The sequence below is a fragment of the Mobula hypostoma genome, chromosome 11 (assembly GCF_963921235.1).
Source record: "Mobula hypostoma chromosome 11, sMobHyp1.1, whole genome shotgun sequence".
Lineage (NCBI taxonomy): Eukaryota > Metazoa > Chordata > Chondrichthyes > Myliobatiformes > Myliobatidae > Mobula > Mobula hypostoma.
The window spans coordinates 18,418,326-18,441,790 of record NC_086107.1 but is presented as its reverse complement, the minus strand read 5'-3'; the positions used below and the strand labels follow the sequence as shown (position 1 = coordinate 18,441,790).

General features: G+C 40.1%; 1 protein-coding gene across 1 annotated transcript in view; it reads right to left on the bottom strand.

Annotated features, from left to right (window-relative positions):
- slc6a5 (solute carrier family 6 member 5) overlaps positions 1 to 23,465 on the bottom strand; it is a 68,949-nt gene that overhangs the window by 20,078 nt on the left and 25,406 nt on the right. The window contains exons 7-12 of the mRNA XM_063061727.1: positions 18,391 to 18,532; positions 15,410 to 15,542; positions 15,184 to 15,318; positions 3,708 to 3,811; positions 3,460 to 3,584; positions 2,335 to 2,447 (exon numbers count right to left, since the gene is read on the bottom strand). Of these exons, the coding sequence (XP_062917797.1) occupies positions 2,335 to 2,447; positions 3,460 to 3,584; positions 3,708 to 3,811; positions 15,184 to 15,318; positions 15,410 to 15,542; positions 18,391 to 18,532 (752 nt within the window). The remainder of the gene's footprint in view (positions 1 to 2,334; positions 2,448 to 3,459; positions 3,585 to 3,707; positions 3,812 to 15,183; positions 15,319 to 15,409; positions 15,543 to 18,390; positions 18,533 to 23,465) is intronic.

The window sequence follows — 23,465 nt, the reverse complement described above, 5'->3', positions numbered from 1 at the left end:
TATGCTTAGCAAAGATGTTGTGGGCCGAATAGTTTGCTCCAGTGTTCTACTCTCTTATGTTCTACGAATTGTAGATCTGTTGTTATTATTTGGTTCTTCTTTCCAAAGCCTTTACATGACTGTAAAAATTATAGGGGATGGGGGAATGTGGACAATTTTAACCAAACACAGCAGTCTAAGGCGGGAGGAGGAGATAGCAGCGCGCCACGCGCGCACAGCCCGCCGATAAATATGATATCATATCCGTTAAATAGGGGCCGTGGACAATTCTGATTTGATGGAGTCAGACATGAAAGCACAGAGGAACATCTGGAGAAATTTCTGAAATGCAGGTTCGCTGCCGCTGTTACTGGGTGATCGAGTATCTTCCAAGGGAAGGCCCCAAAATCCCTGGCTTTGCCTGCTGCTGGCGGCCAAAATTGAGGTCGAATCGTTCAGATAGAGATGGTGCTCGGTACTCGGTGTTGGAGAGCTGATCAGAGGCTCGACGTTTTCGGAATGACTCAGAGTCGGACTGTGGTCGGGCATGGCAGGGAGAGTTTTCTTCCTTCTCCCGTCTGCGTGAGATGTGGGACATTTGAGAGACTTTGAACTTTTACTGTGCTCATGGACTTCTTCATCAAGTTATGGTATTGTGCACTGTTGTAACTGTATGTTATAATTATGTGGTTTTGTCAGTTTTTTCAGTCTTGGTCTGTCCTGTGTTTTGTGATATCACACCGGAGGAAATATTGTATCATTTCTTAATGCATGCATTACTGAATGACAATAAAAGAGGACTGCGTGTCTTCATAATCTAAGTGGTTTTGAGTTGGAAACACATTTTACATCCTGTCCATTTAATCACATCATTGACTTTAGTAAGAATTTAAAATTGGATTATCAGCTTGAAATTGCTTCAATTTCTGTTTGTTGTGGGTGTAGGAAGGGCATCAAATTTTCCCTTTCTGTCTCCGACACAATTTTGCCTCTGGCTTTGCAACAAGCCATTGGTCACAGTATTCCTGTGGAACACCATTTCTTTTGATTGGATGTCAGCTTCTGTCTGATTATGCTTCCATGAGGTCATATGCATCATTACATATATTAGCATAATATGAGTTATGGAACTAAAAGTTTCATTTCGTTGAAATGTATTTATAAAATAATTACCCCTTTCCTCTGGCGACTAATAGAACATTGATTTCTCCAACTTTTGGTTATTTCTGGCCCCTCCCCTTATTCTCCTTTTCCATTCCCTATTCTAGTGCCCTCCTCCCTTTTTCTTCATCTCAGCTGCCTATCAACTCCCGTTGGTGCCCCGCCTTCCCTTTCTCCTCTCTTATCAGTTTCTCTCTTCAACCCTTTACTTTTTCTACCCATCACCTCCCAGCTTCTCACTTCATTCCCTCCCCCACCCACCTACCTGCCCCCACACCTGCCTTCACCTATCACCTTCCAGCTTGTACCCCTTCCTCTTTCTCCAACCTTTTTACTCAGGCTTCTTCCCACTTCCTTTCCAGTTCTGATGTGATGAAGGGTCTCGGCTCTTTGTTCCTCTCCTGACCCGCTCGGTTCTTCCAGCATTTTGGGTGTGTTGCTCTGGATATCCATCAGCTGCTGACTCTCTTGTGTGACTATGATCTTTTCTCACTGCGTTATATATAATTTCTGTATTGTGTTAATTACCTACACTGATTACATTATGCTATTTGTTTCAGTTCCACGTCATTACAACCTGCAAAGCAATAGATCAGAAGAGTGGACCTTCATCTCTGTGAATGTACTTAGATACAGCTCTGAGGACTGATTTTGAATTGGTAAATTTACTGTTCCTGCACTTGCAGCAGGGTGCTATGTTTGAAAGGAGTTTAGGTCAGAGAATCTCCATTTCATATTCCCTTCAAGCAAGGCTCCTCGCTGAGACTGTGGCACAGGTGAATTTATATTAAAGTCTATTATGTGCAAACATCCTCAAATCAAAATAGCTTGAACAATCATAGTGACAATGTGCAGAGAACTCGGTGTTCATTGGAAATTTCATTAAAAAGGCTACAAAATTATTGTCACCAAAATAGAAACACAAGGATATGCTACAGGGTTAACGTGCCCCTCATTGTGATTCATGAAAGCATATAAAATAGGAATCACTTCAAAACTTGGAAATTAATCATGAAAGTAGAATAATTATGATAATAACCTGTCTAAGTGGTGCTTAGAGAGGAGGGTGGTGGTGAAATTCATATGTCTAATGTTGTTTCCACCGAATGTCAGACCCTAATCACAGAAAGCATAAAGCAACAATTCATGCAGTAACTAAGTAAATGGAATTACTGTAAGTGTTTCATGATTTACCATTGTGTCCAGTCCAAGTGTTAGGAGCATCAGAAAGAAAATTATAGCCCAGAATGGAGATAAAGGAAGCCTTGTTAAAGCCTCTGGATACACCACAAATGCAATACCTGGACCTGTAACGCACAAAGAATTGCATGTATAAAACAAAACAAGTGTTTAACTACACTTTCTTGCACTGATCTTACAAGAAAGATCTTGCACTCATGGCAGCCCCACCATCTCCTATTGTGATGCCTCTCTGGGCTTTGTTACATTTCTGTTCTTGAGTCCTTAGATCGTGGAAAGAAGATCTTAAGTTTCCAACCAGTCCACACTTAAAAGGAGTTGATTTATTCAACAAAAGCCATTATCTGATCCAGCAAATTAGAATTGAAAGAAGAGTGAATTCTGTTTAAACATTTTCTGAGCAGTCGGTGGGAGCACAGGTCACTGCAGGCTGCCCCCTTGTGGCATCTTGTCAACAGTGCCAAATCTTGCCCAAAGATTTCTCAAAGATGGTAAATACTTTCATGGTAGAATCTTTCCGTGACTGTCGTGCGCGCGCGCGTGCGCGTACACACACACACACACACACACACACACACAGAAAATCTTTCTGTGAAGATTGTTGCTGGTGCATTTCCACTATCAATTCAACCCAATGTTTCCAATTATACCTCTCCCCTCCCTCTATAAACCATAATTTTGGCTTGAGGTTCCCAACAGTGATACTTGAACACTGGTGTCTTCAATGTTTTGACTATGATATATGTAGATTATGGTGTATAGAGATGAAATAGCAAACTGTGTTAGTGTCTTGAATTGAATTAAGTACTTTGACTTGATATTATTTTGTGTATGTGTGTATATGTGTGTGTGTGATGTTTGTGTACATGCCTGTGTGCTCATGTGTAGCCAGAGTGGATATTGCATAAATTGAGATGAGATTCAACTACAATGTCCGTATTTTGCCATAATCATTGGCAAGAACCTCAAACCAACGATGTCATCAGTCTGGAGTTTGACTCCATTCCTGTTGGACTTTTACGTCACCAGTCAAATGAATATCTTGGGGAAATAGCAGATACTAATGCACTAAAAATAAGGAGCTTAGCAAGTAATTGCAGTCTTTCTGTTTAACATTACCTTCATCTGCAACTTCGGTGATGGGTACTTTAAGTTCTTTTGCCATGAATCCAATGACGGAGAAGATAACGAAGCCTGCAAAGACACTTGTGGCACTGTTGGCGCACGTCACCAGCAGAGTGTCCCTGGAGGGGGCAGAAGCAAGCAGTGTAAAAGGAAAGGCATCAGTCACAGGCAGAATCACAATCCACACCACCCATATCCCCAGCCCTAAAGCAAGGAAAGATGACCATGGTCCTCTCGCATACCTGTATATGTTGTTATGGAATTTGTTATATGAAGAGAGCGTTATCAATCCTCCCCATGCAGCAGAGAGTGAGAAGAAAATCTGAGTAGCAGCATCCTTCCACACCTTTTGAACAGAATGAGAAGAAATATGACTTTAAAAAAGGAAGGCAACTTTCATTTTAACAACAACCAGCCGCATTCAGATAATCTCTTTCAATTGTCGAAACGTTCCCAGGTGTTTCACTGAGTACTAGAGGAGACAACTTGACAACAAGCTCCATTGGCAGGTTTTAGGTTATTTCAGATCAGCTGCAGACTTCCTTCAGCACGCTCTCATTTTCTGCCATTTCCCTCAAAAGCACTGTACCTTTCACAGGGGACCTGTGGAGCTCAACATTATAACCACCCAGAATGAAGAATTAGCAGCTTGCAGTCTGAACATCAGTCCAAAATGGTGAATTCAACATCAAATCAATCACAGAAAGCAAAATAAATATAGGAAAAGAAATTGAGAGGAATAAATAACAAAATATAAAACTATTTTCCTTAATAACTTCAATAGGAAACACTAAGGTTTGGTGCCAGAAAAGGTTGCTTGGCAACAACAAAGAAACTAGAACATCTATAAAGGCTGCTATAGAATAGACAAACACAACCTTCTTCTGGCAAGTTCACAAAAATCAGTCAGTACAGAGGCAACAAACACAAAAAGCCAGAGAAATTCAGAAGGTCAGGCAGCAACTATGGAGGGAACAAATAGTCAACTTACTTATCTTAACATTTAATTAGAGTTGCTTATTGTGGAATGAATGGCATGATTACTTCTGTCTACAATGCAGACGCTCACAGAAGGTCTCCTTATCACCTGAGGCCAGCATTAGGACACAAGATGCTCTCTGCGTAATCACCCTGGACAGCAAAGAATCGTCACTCACACAATGGAAAGGAAGTCTTCTGGGTGGTGAATCTGTGGAATTTGTTGTCATAGGTGGCTGTGAAGGCCAAGTCAGTGGGTTTATTTAAGGTGGAGGTTGACAGGCTCTTGATTAGTAAGGTTATAGGGAGAAGGCAGGAGAATAGGACTGAGAGGGGAAATAAATCAGCCATGATCGAATGGCATAGTGGACTCAATTCTGCTCCTAGGTCGTATGTTCTCATGGACATTTCGGGCTGAGATCCTTCATCAGCTATATTCCCCTTCACAAATGCTGCTGAGTTTCTTCAGCTTTTTGTGTGTGTTGCCTAAGATGTTCAGCATCTGCAGTATCTCCTGAGGATCACTACAGGAATGTTACACTATTAGATATACTTTACTGGCAAAGCACTCAATATCTTGTACTCTTCAGAGCGAGAAGCACCTTGGACACCAACTTCCTGATGTCTACATTTTATTACATGTGTGGTTAGTGTACGCTCTTGGTACTGTTGACATCATCATTATTTTCACCACATATCTGTCCCAATTGGATAGGTTGGACAGTTTAAAAGAGCATCTAGTTAGTCAAGAGATGGAGAGATGGATAAATTTCTGTCATGACTTTCAAACTGAGGAGCTTGGCTGTTAAAAGGACAGCAGGATGAACAAAAATAGGAAACTAGATTACTCTCCACACAGTAGTGTATTTGGATATAAGTTATTAATAAGCATTTTATTACAGCATTTACATTCACGGCCAGTTTATTAGATACACCTGTACACCTTCTCATAAATGCAAATATCTAATCAGCCAATCATATTGCAGCAACTCAATGCATAAAAACATGGTCAAGAGGTTCAGTTGTTGTTCAGACCGAACATCGGAATGGCAGAAGAAATGTGACCTAAGTGACTTTGCCTGTGGTATAATTGTTGGTGCCAGATGGGGTAGTTTGAGTATCTTAGAAACTGCTGATCAGCTAGGACTTCCACACACAACAGTCTCTAGAGTTTACAAAGGATGACAAATAAAGAAAAAAACATCCAGTGAGTGCAGCTCTGTGCATGAACACACCTAGATAATGAGAGAGATCAAAAGAAAATGATTAGACTGGTAGTTTACAGGAAGGCAAGAGCAACTCCAGTCACCACACGTTACAACAGTGGTGTGCAGAAGAGCATTACTGAATGCACAACATGTCAAACTTTGAAGTGGATGGACTACGGGAGCAGAAGACGACAAATGTACACTCAGTGGCCATTTTAATAGGTACAATAAAATAGCTATTGAGTGTATTTCACCATTGGAAGCAGGATTTGTAGTGTATAAAAGAAATTTTTTGGAAATATTTACATCATTGTCCTTTTAACCAATGAAATGAAAATCAACATGCATCTTAAAATACTAGCTAGTCTGTAACTATCAACAAATTTATCGAGCAGTGGATCAGATTGACTCTATGACAATATGTGGAACGTCAGGAGGAGGAAGCGATGGTAAGAGATTGCTTAGCTGTAATCGTGAAAGCAATCAATTAATATTTTAGGCTGTTTTACAGGAAGAATAGTTGGTTAACTCTTTGAATCGATCAGAAATTTCTAAAGTGGAGAAGGGTGCTTCACTGGGGGAATATGGAATCATTGACATCTTCTTCAGGATTTCAATTGTTCAGTGTGTTCTTCCTTAATCTGGATATTTCTGCCTACTCCATGGAGCTATGATGACAAATGTCACCATTTCTGGCACTATAACAACCATAATATCCAGCCTTCTATGCTTCATGTACAAACACAACCTGATTCTTTTAAGTAATAAACACAAGGGATTCTGTAGATGCTAGAAATCTTGAATAACACACAGAAAATGGTGCAGGAACTGAGTAGGTCAAATGTCGACTGTTTATTTAAACTCCATAGATGCTAGCTGACCTGTTGAGTTGTGTCTGATTTCTTCAAATTATATTTACTAGTTTCTCACAATGACCTATTTCTCTATGCTTCTTATCAAAACAAATTACCTCTCACATCTCCATATTACACCACCTCCCTCATTCACTTAACTATTTTAACTTTTCTTCTGAGTCAGAAGATCAGAATTGAATCGAGTGTACTATGATGGTCTTATACAACGTGAAATCTGTTTTGCAGCAGCAGTACAGTGCAAAGATATAAAATTATGAAACATTACAAATTAAATAAATAGTGCAAAAACAGAAAAGAATGATGCCCCATTCTGGAGGAATCCATACAAAAAATCCAGGCTGATGCTCCAATACAGCACCAGAAGGTCACCGCACGAGTCAGTGATGCTAACTTCTGGATGAGACATGGCACCAATATCCCTTCTGCTCTCACAGATGGACAGAACAATCTCAGCAAAGGGCTACAGAGAAGAACAGGTATCAGGAGTCTTAATGGTAGTGTCTTTCTGACTCAGTCAAATCACTTTAACAGAATATCAGGCCATTGTCACTTTTCTGTTCTGTGGTATCTTGTTGGTTGCTCTGTTTTCTGTAGCATCACAGTGAGCATTTTGTTTTAAAAACTATCATTGCCTGTAAAATGTTCCAAAGCTGTGAAATGTACTACATAAAGTCTTCATTTATTCCAAATGTTACAACATACACTGTAAACTTGAAATTATTTATTGCATTGTTTTACATTTCTAATGAACTGCTCTTTCTGGTCTAATGCCCACTAATGCTCAATAGGAGGGGAGAAGCACTGATTAGTAGGAGTCCTTTCTAAAGGAAACAGATGTTATAAGACTCAAATATCATTTATTCATGAAACATTCTATGAATTTTCTTTCATTTCCATGGTTCTATTTTCTCAAGGAGGTTCCAATTATTTCAATCATTCATTCTGAAAAAGAAAAAAAATTGATTTATGGAACAGAATCTATTAGACTGAAAACGAAAGAAGGAAATTGAATTTAATTCATGAATGCAATTTACTGGGCTCAGCAACTGCTGGGCTGCTTTAGGCTGCCCTCATGTGGTAACTTACTCAAAGTTGTACTTTCATTTGAATGTCAGCACTAGCACATTGTAACCACGGTGGGGTAGCAGTTAGCGTAAAGCTATTACAGCTCAGAGAATCGGAATATTAATTTCAGCGTCATCTGTAAGCAAGTTGTACATCTTCCCTGTGACTACATGGGTTTCCTCCGGGGTGCTTTGGTTTCTTTCCACAGTTCAAAGACAAACCAGTTGGTTGGTTATTTGGTCATTGTAAATTATCTTGTGATTAGGCTAGTGTTATATAGGTAGGTTGCTAAGTGGTACAGTTCATTAGGCCAGAAGGGCCCCTTCCCTGTTGTATCTCTAAATAACATAAATATAATTTTAAAAATTTGGTCCCGAGTTAAAAAGGGAAGAAAAGGAAACCTCATTGTGAAGGGAGCTGCCCATTTAAAATGGTTCCTCCTCAGATTAACCTGTACCATCAATGCTGTTACATAATCTTGCCTTCAATGTCATTGAGAATCATCCAATCAAAGCATCAATAACACCATAAGATATAGGAGAAGAAATAGGCCATTTGGCCCATCAAGTCTGCTCCACCATTCAATCATGTGCTGATCCAATTCTTCCAGTCATCCCCAGTCCCCTGTTTTCACTCCATACCTTTTAATGCCCTGGCTAATCAAGAATCTATCTATCTCTGCCTTAAATACACCCAATGACTTTGCCTTCACGGCTGCTCATAGCAACAAATTCCACAGATTTACCAACCTCTGACCAAAGTAACTTCTCTGCATCTCCGTTCTAAATGGACATCCTTCAATCCTGAAGTCCTGCCATCTTGTCCTAGACTCCCCTACCATGGGAAATAACTTTGCCATATCTAATCTGTTCAGGCCTTTAAACATTCAGAATGTTTCTATGAGATCCCCAGTCATTCTCCTGAACTCCAGGGAACAGAGCCCAAGAGCTGCTAAACATTCCTCATACGGTAACCCTTTCATTCCTGGAATCATTCTCGTGAATCTTCCCTGCACCCTCTGCAATGTCAGTATATTCTTTCCAAAATAAGGAGCCCAAAACTGCACACAATACTCCAAGTGTGGTCTCACGAGTGCCTGAATGAGCCTCAACATCACATTCCTGCTCTTATATTCTATACTTCTAGAAATGAATGCCAACATTGCATTCATTTTCTTCACCACCGACTCAACCTGGAGGTTAACCTTTAGGCTATCTTGCACTAGGACTCCCAAGTCCCTTTGCATCTCTGCATTTTGAATTTTCTTCCCATCTAAATAATAGTCTGTCCATTTATTTCTTCCACCAAAGTGCATGACCATACACTTTCCAACATTGTATTTCATTTGCCACTTCTTTGCCCATTCCCTTAAACTATCTAAGTCTCCCTGCAGGCTCTCTGTTTCCTCAATACTACCCGTTACTCCACCTATCTTTGTATCATTGGCAAATTTAGCCACAAATCCATTAAACCCACGGTCCAAATCATTGACATACATCGTAAAAAGCAGCGGTCCCAACACCGACCCCTGTGGAACTCCACTGGTAACCGGCAGCCAGCAAGAATACGATCCCTTTATTCCCACTCTCTGTTTTCTGCCGAACAGTCATGCTGGTAACTCCCCTGTAATTCCATGGGCTTTTATCTTGCTTAGCAGCCTCATGTGTGGCACCTTGTCAAAGCTTTTCTGAAAATCCAAGCACACCACATCTACTGCATCTCCTTTGTCTACTTGTAATTTCCTCAAAAAATTGCAGTAGGTTAGTCAGGCAGGATTTTCCTTTCAGGAATCCATGCTGGCTTTGGCCGATCTTGTCATGTGCCTCCAGGTATTTCGTAATCTCATCCTTAACAATCGATTCCAACAACTTCCCAAGCACTGATGTCAGGCTAATGGGTCTATAGTTTCCTTTCTGTTGCCTCCCACCCTTCTTAAATAACAGAGTAACATTTGTAATTTTCCAGTCATCCGGTACAATGTCAGAATCTATCGATTCTTGAAAGATCATCGTTAATGCCTCCGCAATCTCTCCAGCTACTTTCTTCAGAACCTGAGGGTGCATTCGATCAGGTCCAGGAGATTTATCCACCCTCAGACCATTAAGCTTCCTGAGCACCTTCTCAGTCGTAATTTTCACTGCACATACTTCACTTCCCTGACACTCTTGAATATCCGGTATACTGCAGACGACTTCCACTGTGAAGACTGATGCAAAATTCGCATTCAGTTCCTCTGCCATCCCATTGTCTCTCATAATATCTCTAACGTCTTTTTCTATTGGTCCTATATCTACCCTCAACTCTCTTTTACACTTTATATACTTAGAACAGCTTTTAGTATCTTCTTTGATTTTAGTCACCAGCTTCTTTTCATAATTTATCTTTTCTTTCCTAATGACCTTCTCAGTTTCCTTCTGCAAGTTTTTAAAAGCTTTCCAATCCTCTATCTTCCCACTAACTTTGGCTTCCTTGTATGCCCTCTCTTTTGCTTTTACTTTGGCTCTGACTTCACTTGTCAGCCCTGGTAGTATCCTTCTTACATTCAAAAATTTCTTCTTATTTGGAATATATTCCCTCATTTTTTGCAGAAACTCCAGCCATTTCTGCTCTACTGTCCTTACTACTAGTGCCCCTTTCCGGTCAACCTTGGCCAGTTTTCCTCTCATGCCATTGTAATTTCCTTTATTCCTCTGAAATATTGACACATTGGAATTTATTTTCTCCTTCACAAATTTCAAAGTGAACTCGATCATATTCTGATCACTGTTCCCTAAGGGTTCTTTAACCTTAAGCTCTCTTATCACCTCTGAATCATTGCACAACACCCAATCCAGCACAGCCGATCCCCTAGTGGGCTCAACAACAAGCTGTTCTAAAAAGCCATTCCTTAGACATTCTACAAATTCTCTCTCTTGAGGTCCAGTACTGACCTGGTTTTCCCAATCCACTTTCATGTTAAAATCCCCAATGATTATCATGACATTGCCCTTCTGACATGCCTTTTATATCTCCTGCTGTAATTTGTAATCCACATCCCAGCTGCTGTTTGGAGGCCTGTATACAACTGCCATTAGGGTCCTTTTACCCTTGCCATTTCTTAACTCAACCCATAGAGACTCTACACCTTCCAATCCTATGCCATCCCTTTCTAATGATTTAATATTATTTCTTATTCACAGGGCCACACCACCCCCTCTGCCTACTAAACTATCTTTCCGATACACTGTATATCCCTGGACATTCAGCTCCCAAATGGCAGCCATCCTTTAGCCAAGTTTCAGAGATGGCCACAACGTCATTCTTGCCAATCTGTAGCTGAATTTCAAGATCATCCATTTTATTTCTTATGCTGCGTGCATTCAAATACAACACTTTCTGTCCCGTATTTGTTGATTTTTGTTTTAACTGCACCACAACTCTATTACCCTGTAACTCACCCTACTGGCTGTGATTAAGCCTCATCTCCTGCCTATCTTTTCTACCATCTCTGTTGCACACTAACTTTGATTTATTTCTGTTTTCCCCCTCCTCAGCCCTATCATTCCAGCTCCCATCCCCCTGTCAAATTAGATTAAACCCTCCCTAACAGCTCTATTAAACCTGCCTGCTAGGATATTGGACCACTTCGGGTTCAGGTATAACCCGTCCTTTTAGTATAGGTCATACCTCCCCCAGAAGCTGCTCCAATGATCCAGGAACCCAAATCCCTGTCCCCTACACCAGTCTCTCAGCCATCAAGATGAAGAAATGTTGGCATAAAAATACATTAGAAACATGGACTAATATGAAAAGTGTAAGAAAATTGAGTGAAATATGGGGAATTGCAACATAGAAACATATAATTTAAGTAGGGAGAGAAAGTAGGATGCAGAGGCATTTAGCTATTCTAGTGTATGGCTGCAGTGATGATTGGCTTCATAGCTGTGGATCACTTTTGTGAACTTCCATTCTTAATATTATTTGTTTCCTTTTATTGTTTGCACAATTTGTTTTTTTTTCTGCACATTGGGTGTTTGACAGTCATTTATTTATGGGTTCCATTGAGTTTCTTTGTTTTGTGGCTGCCTGTAAGGAGACAAATCTCAAGGTTGTATTGAGTATACATACTTTGAACTTTGATCTCCAAAAGGATAACATGCACCTACAGCAACTAGGAAAGCGGAGAGAATGTTAGAGAAAGTGAATGCAAAATTCAGGAGTTCTGCTTCAGTTATGTAGGATGTTAGTGAGACATCAGCTGGAGGACTGGGTTCAATATCAGCCTCTTTATTTAAAGAGGGATATAATTACATTGCAAGCAGTTGAGATCAAGTTTAACAGGAGATTGACTTATGAGGAAAGGTTGAACAGTCTGGGCTGGTATCTGCTGATATAACTGAAACATTCAATATCCTGGGGTGTCTTGACAGAGTGGACGTAGAAAGGGTGTTTTCTCTTTTGGGAGAATCTAAATCTACTGATTGCCATTTTAAACAAGATGAGATGAGGAAAAGCCGTTTTTCAAAGGCTTTTCAAAGTCATCATAATTCTCTTCCTCAAAGTGAGTCTTAAACTATGTTTGAAGTAAAGGTAGAATGTAATTGATAAGCAAAGAATGCCAGATAAGACCAAAATGTGATGTTGAAGTTACAGCGAAATCAGTCATAATCTTATTAAATCAACTGCTCCAACCAAGACCGTAAAAAGTTGCAAGGAGTTGTGACTGTCACAAAAAAAAAAGTCTCCTCCATTGACTTCATTCACACTTTCCACTGTATCAGGAAAGCAGCCAACATAACCGAGGGTCCCTTCCCTCCTTGGCCATTTGCTCACCTCCGCTCTGCCATAGTGCATAAGACACAAAAGCTTGAGAGTACGTAGCATCAGGTTCAAGGAGGGCTTCTACCCTGTTGTTATAAGGTACTTGAATCGACTTCTTCGACATAAGGATGGACTCTTGATCTCTCAGTCTACCTCATCATGATCGTTAGCTTGATTTGTCCAGCTGCACAGCAGTTTCTCTGTAACACTATATCCTGCATTCTTTTACCTCCTTGGTACCACCTCGATATACAGTACTGTGCAAAGGTTTACACAGCGAGGGAGCCTATGACATTTGCATAGTGCTGTAGTAATTTTATGTATTGCACTGCACTGTTGCCGCAAAAAAACAAATCCAATGACAAATCAGAATTAGAATCAGGTTTAATATCATCGCCACATGCCGTGGAATGTGTTAATTTAGCGGCAGCAGTACAATGCAATACATGATAAATATAGAAAAAATAAATAAATTACAGTAAGTATATACGTATATTAAATAGATTTAAAAATTGTAGTGCAAAAACAGAAAAAAAATAAAAAGTGAGGTGGCATTCATGGCTTCAAAATCCATTTAGAAATTGGATGGAAGAGAGGAAGAAGATGTTCCCGAATCACTGAGTGTGTGCCTTCAGGCTCCTGTACCTCCTTCCTGATGCTAATAATTAGAAGAGGGCATATCCTGGGTGAAGGGAGTCCTCAATAATGGATGCCATCTTTCTGAGGCATGGCTCCTTGGAGAGGCCTTGGATACTATGAAGGCTAGTACCCATGATGGAGCTGACTAATTTTACAACTTTCTGTAACTTCTTTCGATCCTGTGCAGTACCCTCCCTCCCCTGCATACCAGAGGAGTGATGCAGCCTGTCAGAATGCTCTCCATGGTACATCTGTAGAAGTTTTTAAATGTTCAGGAAACAATCCAAATCTCCTCAAATGCCTTTTGAAATATAGCCACTGTCTTGCTTTCTTCATAGCTGTATCAATATGTTGGAAGCAGGTTAGATCCTCAGTGACAGTAAGCTAGATTCTGATATGGGCCTCTGCTGTGGACTGAGAGTGGGAAGGGGACAGGGAGAGGGGAATCATGTTTGGATAAAGGGGGAAAGGAGATGGGAGGGAGCTGAAAGCACCAGAGAGACAGTCTATAATGCATAAACCAATAAACCATTTGTTGGTGTAAGGGGTTTCTTCTTTTATGTTACTGCAAAGGCTAACAAAATGGCTTCTTTGTTATTATAATTAAAGTGGCTTTTCTGTAATAATAACTGCTGAGAAAGTTCTCTTTCTAGCAGCTTGTTTGGATTATAAAGAGAATTGTATTCATTTGCTAACCAATTGGGATAGATGTTATTCTTTCTTGTGTGTCTGTAAGCTATTGTTCGCGGGCTTTGGCTCAGAAGGCACGATGGGGACAGAGAGAGTAGACGGGATGCTGTAAGCTGGCCGACGGGACAGACCCCGAGCGGGAGTCCGAGGCCCAGGGTCTTCGGCGAGGAGAGGAGACGAAGACAGACTCGTGTGGAGCGTCTGGTCTATCACTGTTGTTGGTCCCAAGTGGGTCGAGGGGATCGGAGGGGATCGAATGGTGGGAAGAAGACGCCGTTAATTGAGCTCCAATGGTTGTGCACGAAGTGGTTGAACTTTGATAAGTTTGGCGCCTTTTACTTTCCTTTCATATTTTATCTCTATAAATTACATAGTTCCAGTAAGATCTATAAAGTGTAATCATTTAATCGCATATGGTGTATTGTCTGTTATTTAGCGGGGCGGGGTACAGCATCCACACAAACTTGATTACCCAGTTTGGCGGGGTTGAAGGCTGCTCCCCCTAGACGAAAGCGAGTTGAGTGAGCCTGAGGCTTACCAGGGGGCTACATTGGGAATCAAATTACCTTGCTTGATGTCTCAGGGCTAGATGTACTGGAATGGTCTGTGTGGATGGTGTGCAAACCAAAGCTTTTTACTGTACCTTGGTACAAGTGACAATAACAACCCAAATAACAATTAAGTGGCAGAGCAGGTTTGAAGAGTCAAGTGTCTTTCGGCTGCCCCAAGTTTTTATGTTCATACATACCATGGGTATGAAGAGATTGTATCACTTGTAGTAAGAGTTCAAGGAGGGAAATACATTAAAGGATTGGGAACTAGAGGAAGTCCTTGCAAAAGTAAGGTTTTAGAAGTAGCCCAATGGAGTTTTTCAAGATGATAAGAAATGAGTGAATTGGTCCCGGTCTTGAGATCTGCAAAATCTCTTGCCTCTGACATCTCTGTAGACGCTGCCTGACCTGCTGAGTTCCTCCAGCATTTTCTGTGTGTTACGCTGGATTTCCAGCATTTACAGAAGCTTTTGTGTCTCTCGTGTCTCCAAATCCTTTTCATTATGTGGAAAGCAGAGTTATGCACAGTAGAGTATGTGCTTCCAACCAGGTTTGATAGGTTTAGTATAACTTCCCTGCTTCTCAAATATATCTGGTGTCTGTGTTCCATACATTAAATAGAATTATTATTGACTGATGTCACTGTTTTAAATCTTAGTGGACAAATTAAGATACTTATTTTCTAAGAGTATGAGCATCTTTATTATTATTTTTATTATTCTGATCAATTTAAAATCATGCACTACTCAAGAGGGTAAATATACACAGAACAAACAAACAAAGATGTTGGTCTGAATTTGTTCCCATAATCACCTCTAAGAATTAAATGTTAGTTAAAGCATGTATTGCTATCTTCCATGTGCTATACAACTCACCAATAGCTATTGTAATCGTCTTAATTAACTTGCCTACCTTGGCATCCTTCAGCTTATCCCAGTTAGGTGTAATGAAGTACCAGATCCCATCTCCGGCTCCAGGCAGAGTAATTCCGCGGAGCAGGAGGATGACAAGGACAACGTAAGGGAAGGTGGCTGTGAAGTAGACAACCTGTAGATAGAAGGCAGAAAATGCAATAAAGCATTGCCAATCATTTCTTGAAAATCACAAGATCGGTACATGAGAGAATGCTGTAACCCACCTTTCCCGATGATTTTATGCCTTTTGCCAGGGATAAATAAACAATTATCCAGGCCAATAACAGAGTCATTGCTAACTCCCACCGTATCTTCCCAGGATGTTCAATCCCCGCAGAAATTTGTAACACAAAGTACCTGTTGGAAACAGTAGCAATCATGAAAGCATTGCAGGTTTGGAGAAGAGAATCTACACTCAGTTGCCTCTCTATTAAGTACAATAGTGGAACCCAGAGTGGCTTCTGCTGCCTCAGCCCATCCACTTCAAGGTTTGAAGGGTTGTGTATTCAGAGATGGTCTGATGCACACCATTGTTGTAACACAATAGTATTAGAGTTACTGTCACCTTCTTGTCAACCTGAACCAATCTCCTCTGACCTTTCTCATTTCACCGACAGAACTGCCCTCAATGGATGTTTTTTTTTTGTTTTTCCTACTATTCTCTGTGAATTCTAGAAGAGACAGTTGTGCGTGAAGACCCCAGGAGATCAGCAGTTTCTGAGATATGCAAACCACTTCACCTGGTACCAGCCATTATTCCACCGTCAAAGTCACTTGGGTCACATTTCTTCCCTATTCTGATGTTTGGTCTAAACAATGACTGAGCCTCTTGACCATGTCTGCATGTTTTTATGTTTTGAGCTCCTGCCACACAATTGGCTGATTAGATTTTTGCATTAACGAGCAGGTGTACAGGTGTACCTAGTAAAGTGGCCACCAACCGTATCTACCAATGCTCACTCTTGGTAAGAGTAGAAAATGGGAGAATACAAACCAGAATCCTATTTTGCTTCACACCCATTTGTTTTTATTTATATTGAATGGAAAATAAAATGATGAAGTTGTCAAATAAGTTGCCAACTATCACCATCTCCATCTCCAAAGGGGCCCTTCCACTAAACGTACCTTTACCTCCCATTCATTCCTTCCCACTACTCTCCCTCCTGACATTTACCCCTGCCAGCGGCCTAAGTGCTACCCCTGCCCATACGCCTCCTTTCAGGGCCCCAAACAGTCCTTCCAGGTGAGGTAACACTTCACCTGCGAATCTGCTGGGTTTGTCTATTGTGTCCGGCGCTCCTTATGTGGCCTTCACTACATTGGTGAAACTCATCATACATTCCAGGAACAATTCGTCGAGCAACTCCACACCATCTGCCACAATGATTCCCATTCCCAAATCAGCATGTCGATCCTTGGTCTCTTCTTGTACCAAGAAGAGGCTACCCTCAGAGTGGAGAAACAACATCTTATATTCCATCTGGGTACCCTCCAACCTGATGGTATGAATATCAATTTCTTCTTTGGGTGCTGCCCCTGCCCCCCCCTCCTTCCCTCTATTTCCCACTCTGACTTCTTACTTCTTCGAACCTATCAATTACTAGCCCCTGGATCCCCTCCTCCTTCCCTTTTTTTCATATTGCCAATTCTCCTCTCCTGTCAGATTCTTTCTTCTCCAGCCTTTGACCGTTCCCACCCACCTGGTTCACTCATCACTTTCCAGCTCACCTCTTTCCCCTCCCCTACTTTTTAATTCTTGGTCCTCTCAGTCCTGAAGAAAGGTCTTGGCCCGAAATGTCAACAATTTATTCTTTTCTATAAATGCTGCCCAACCTAATGAGTTTCTCCAGCTTTTTTTGTGTTAGTTGCTTTAGATTTCCAACATCCACAGACTTTCTCGTGTTTGCAACTACCATCCACTATGCAAGATCATGCAAAGTCAGGATCAATTCTCTATAATTTTTATTTTGCCGATGAAGTTAAGATTTGATTGTGTTACTTTACAGTTCTAAATATAACTGCTTAGTTTTCTGAATATCCTGGTCTGCACTGATTTAAAGTAATTACACATATAATTGACTAATTAAGAATCAATTTGCTAGCAGGGTGCTCACAGGTTAAGAGCTCAGAGAGGAAATCAAATCCTTTTAAGGTTTTCGTTATTGCTTTCATTATTTGTTGTGAGAAGCTCTGTGGTTGCAAACAATAAATTCACCATGCTATCATTATTTTGTGGAGGAATGTTTCATTTCAAACAATTTAGACTTTTTGAGAAGAGAGAAAAAACGTTTCAGATTGATGAAAGCTTATTTGCAGACTCAAGGGAGATGTGGGAGACTTGGAACAATACCTACAAGATGCTGCAGGAACTCAGCAGGTCAGGCAGCACCTCTGGAGGGAAATAAATAGTCAAACAGAGGAACAACGCCTCATTTTCTGTCTTGGGCTCGAGACTGACAGCATACAGAACAGTTTTTCTAACTTCTGGTAAACACTCCCCTCTGTTCCCCCCCCCCCCATACACTTTTGATCTCCTATATTCCTCTGGGCCCTTTTCTTACACCTCCCTGACCTCATGACCTGCACATCACCCATTCCTTCCTCCCTCTTGTACCATAACTTCTTTCCTTTATTCTGTGGTCTACCATCCTCCCCTATGAGAATCTATTTTGGTCAGCCCTTTGCCTCTTCCACCTTCCCACTCTATTCCCAATTCAATTTCCTCTCTCATCTGGATCCACCTATTACCTGCCAGCTTGTGCTCCTCCCTCTCCCACACTCCACACTCTTTTACTCTGCCTTCTGTCCTCTTTCTTTCCAATCCTGACGAAGGCTCTTAGCCTGAAGCATCGATCATTCATTTTCCTCCGTAGATCCCACTTGCCCTGCTGAGTTCTTCCAACACTATGTGTGTGTGTGTGTGTGTGTGTGTGTGTGTGAGTGTGTCTTTCCATTTTACTGTTTACTCTTCACTGTTCACTTTTCCCTGTTAAGTTCTTGTGCTACACCTCATTCTTTTAGCAGCATTTTCTTCACTATACGGGTATATTTTCAGATTGCTGCACTATATAGACTTGTGGTAGTGACTTGAATGAAAAGTCCTTCAGTTTTTCTCTCTCATAGTCTTGCCTTCATCTCTTAATCCTGATTATATTTTTGTAATTTCAATGCTAACAACCCTTTCTGTATTAAATTTCCCACTTACTTGAAGTATTCTTCACTCCCACTGACAAAAGTTTTGTTTATGGGTCTGCTGTAGTTCACCATGGTGAGGTTGGGAAAAGCAGAAATGCAAAATGATGTATTTTTAATCTGCACACTGTTGGTATCTTCAATCATACAAGAATCTGTTGGGACAAGAAAACCTTATTAATACATTATTATTTTTACTTCTACTGAATCTCTGAACTATTGACAAACGTTTGGTTTATTCTTTCAAGCCTTCGATGTCATGATAGTGAAGGCACAAAATACTTGTAATAATTTACTATTCAAAGAACTTCCTTTACCTCAGGACACTGAAAAATAATTTATTATACCAGCTCATTACAGGGATCCTCCGTGGACTTCCTCGCATCTGCAATTTTGCAAAGGAGAACTGGCTCATTCCCCTTTTTTCATTAAACATATGAGTTTGAAAGATCAAGAATACTGAATGGAATAAAAAAAAACCCAATGGATCATGTAAATGTCCGGAGGTATCTGCAGGTTAGGTCTTCTAACACTGGATATTATTCTGGGTATCTTCTTGAATACCAAGATCCATGGATAGGAAATTCACTGAATGAAATTGTTTATTCTCCTATTTATGCCTTCTGCTGGACATTCATATCAAGGAAGAACTTAGAGTTATAATGCTTTCTAAACAAAACAACTTTACTATTCCTGATACTGATTGTATTGTGCTGTTAATATTATCCATGCTGTTCACTGTTTTAATTGTCTTGATCATTGAGAGTGTGCCCCTAAATGCTCTCAGTTATATTATCATGCAAACATATTGTTGATAATTGCCCTACATACACTTTTCCAACTTTAACTTCCTATCCAAGGGAAAGTTTTGGAAGTTAGCTGGAGCACCACTTTTTGAAAGCCATACTTAGAAGAAAGAAACATTTCTTTCTTTGTTCACACTTCTCCCACCTAAATCTTGCTACCAATTACGCAATCGGGTTATATGCCTCATTGCCATACATGTAGCTTCCTTCATATATTACATTCCAAGGAATTCTGCAGAAGGCTTCCTCTTACATTGCAATACTCAATGTGGATTGGCGCTAAGAAAGTGTCAATCTGGCAAGCAAGATAAATCTGAAGTAACCACAGTTTAGTCACGTTCATGTCATGCATGGTTCCTTTACGGCTCTTTGGATGGGAGGCTAGTGTTCACACTTGATAATGAGCAAACCCAGTCTACAGCAATGTATTGTAACACACTGGTGATGAGAGTAATTGGAAACCCTCTTTCCTAAATTCTTCCAAAACTTACTGTATTTGAAGTTCATTAAATAAGTGATGAGAAAACTCTGAGGCGTGGAATGAGGGCTTCTGGATGCATCACCTCAAGGCCACACGTGTAAATATGTTCCCAGGGTTAAATACCTACCTTTAAGCTGCTCAGAAACCAGCATTTGCTGCTGAGGTTCCAAAGAGTGGAGTAATGTTTCTGCTGGCATGCTGTGGGGAGGGAAATGGTGGCGATGCACTCATGCATTTTACTGTGGACTTCGTTGATGACTGTGCTGTGCCGGAACAGTTCCTGGAATCAGCTTTTCAACCATCGTCTGAAGCCTGAAGTATCAATACATCTTCTTGTGAGGAACAGGGGACGAAGTGGAGTAGGTCGAGTTCATCCCTAGTAATGTAAGGTGGAATGCATTTAAATATCTATGGCTGGCCCAGCAAACCAACACTTGGGTCAGGCAGATTATTGCACTATATAGAAAAGTGATTGACCAATTAGTCCAATTCATTGGTGTGCTAAACCTTAATAGTGACTGGACATTCTTTTACATTTAGGAGCATAACCTTGTAAACCAATGTCCTAACAGGGTGTGAGGCAGTAGTAGTTTGTGGTGGTTAAGAGGGTGTAAGTTTAGCCAGCTAAAGTCCAGCACCATCCTGTCAATTCCTGAACTATCCTAAACTTTACGATAGCCAACTTACGCAGGATTTTTTCAGGCTTGGATAAGGCATCTCAAAGGACTTAAAATGTCAAAGCCACAAGAAAGAAATCTGAATTGATTTTTTTTTTCAGTTTGATTTGTAAACTCTCAAATTTGGAGAAGGCTTTCCATTTATGTCAACACGGTTGACTAAAATGCACAATGCTGTCTACATTATGAGATGCTTAGAATATGCAATGTATTACAATGTGTTGTACTTCATCTATACAGTCAAACCATTCTGATGCATTTCATGCAAAGCTGTAATCACTCATGACAAAATCCACAGCACTGTGTGCTTTTCCCATATAGCAGACGAGCAAAGGAGGCTAACAGGGAATATGATTAAGAGGAATGAAATTATGAGAGTATAGATAGGGGTAGACTGCAGGTAATTTTTTCATGTATTAGAGTTCGATGAAACGAGAGGACATTGATTTAGGATAAGGGGTAAGAAATATAGAGGGGGTCTGAGGGGGAGTTTTTTCGCCCAGAGAACAGTGAGTAAAGTTCAGGATAGTTTAGGACTTGTGGAAAGAGTAGTGGACGCAATGCCATCGAATGTCTTGGAACAATATGCTGGAAGATGAGATTAATAGGGATGGGTGTCCTCTAGTCAGTGTGGATGTGGGGAGCCAAGTGATTTGTTTCCATGTTGTACGATTCCCTTACACTATGACAATGATATAAAATGATGTGCCACTGTGGTCATGTATTATGTCACAAGGTGCTGCAGGTGCCTGTAACATTGCAGAATGAAATCTGTTGTAAAACCTGTAAAATTGAATGATGCATACGTACCATATACTGTGCAATGATAATGTAGAATAGACTTTGCTGTTCATTATGTAATTATCATGCAGAAGTATATAACATATTCTGTTAAATACATGTAATAGGATGGAGTATATGATGCAACTTTTTTCTGCACAATATGGAGCAAATACCACATTGCAGATTGTTGTAATTACCACACATCAATATCACACTGCATATTGTTGTAAGTATCACACCTCAACACGCTTATGGATGATTTCTCATAGTGCAAATCCACAGTGTGTTATACAGTACCCACCACATAACCATGTGGACTGTACTATATGGAGCAACATCTACATATGATTCAACACCAGGTGATACGTATTATGTCACATAATGTGGTGTACACAGTGTAAAAACATATTTACACTGTATATCACAGTGTGGTATCATGAGGTATATAACGCAACACAATGGGATAAATATCTGGTAAAACAGTATGTTAGGCATTGTGCCACACTGTGCAGCAAATATTGAATTGTTATGTTCTGTGCATAATTCTTTTTTCCCCCAAACACAAGAAAATCTGCAGACACTGCAAATTCAAAGCAACACACGAAAATGCTGGAGGAACTCAGCAGTCCAGTCCTGATGAAGGGTCTTGGCCCAAAATGTCGTCTGTTCGCTCTTTTCCATAAATGCTGCCTGGCCTGCTGAGTTCCTCCAGCGTTTTGTCTGTGCTTCTTTTTCTTCACCAGTTTTCTTTCGTTTGACGTAAGTTCGACAGTGCATAATAAACTCCAGCAATGTATTGCCTGAAAGCTTAATATAGTCATAATGAACTTGCTTCTATATGTTTTGATAGATATATGTGCCCATTTAAGCTTATATTTGGAGAGAGGAAATTGATAATAGCCTGCAATTGGATTGAAAAATAACGCTACTATATTAATTCCTCAGTTTAGAACTAGGAAAAATAATCTCAGGAAGTTTTATAATTTGAAATTTTAAAAATATGATTCCTTTCAAAGTGCAGTATCAGTATATGCATAATGTTTTACAATCTGTAAGAAAAAATTGTAATCTGGATGTCAATTTAACATTCCCAGTAGAATGTGAAAATGATTTCCATGCTGTGTAAGTATAAGGATTGTTCACTTGAAGGTAGTCTTGCTTTTCTATAACATCTTCCATGACCACGGGACATCCCAAAAGCATTTCATACATAATGTGCATTAAAATGTCATCATTGTTACAATGCAGGATATCTGGCAGCCATTATGCACACAGCAAGAACCCACAGAAAAGGAACAACAATATAATCTCTATTAGTGACAAAAGTGTTGGTTCAAATGTCAGGGAGAACTCACAAGCTTTTCTTTGGGAGTCCATCTATCTGAGAGGGTAGATGGATCCTGTGGTAGACACAGCAGCATTCTCTCAGCAAAGGGAAATGTCAGGCTTGATTTTGTGCTCGTCTTTGGAATGAGATTTCAATCAACAGTATAACCATGAGCCACAACTATCAAGTCTTGTATCAACAGCATTAAATTGTGGTGCAGCCTTTTTCAAATCAGAAGTGCAATCATGAAAAAAGGGATTTTGTGCAGTTGAATGTGTTAGTATGTAAAAAGACAAGGCAGAGCGTGATACATGCATCGAACATATATGTATTATACAAAGCATTGCATTTCTTTATAATCAAATATGCTTTAAAATTAATACCAAAGGCATTATGCATTACCTTTGAACTTCAAGCATGTTTTGGAGATGGGTGAAAAACTTGGAATGCATTACTGTCTGCTGTTATCTCCCAGCTGTTATCTTTAACCCACATTAGATTTATATTACACTGTGATTTTCCAAAGTTAGCAGCCTTCATTTTCCTACGGTTTAAGATTTTGTTTCTGTGAATAAATTAATGAGATGCATCATTAAGATTTCAGTAAGGCTAGGACAAACTACAGGAACTAAATGAAGTCTTTTATGGAACATTTATGTAATTAATTACAGTGACATCCAGTGCAAGAGTAAATGTTCCCCAATCAATTTGGCATAGGTCAGATGGAGGGTCAATTTTCCAGGATAGTTCTCAAACGATGCACTTTAATTCAATTTTATAAAGTCACCCCCTGCTGAATCAGTGGGAAAATTCCACCTCTCATTTCTGCTGTTTTCAGCTTTCAGCAAAATTGTATCATATTCGGGTCAGAATTTGTGCTACAGATCCAAAATCAAGAGGAGATAAGCTTACTTAAAGTAGCTTTACTCCAAATCTCACAGCCCTGCAGCAATAGAAGATACTCATCTTGGCAGTCTTGGCTAGATTCAAATTCACATCCCAAAGGTGAAGCAA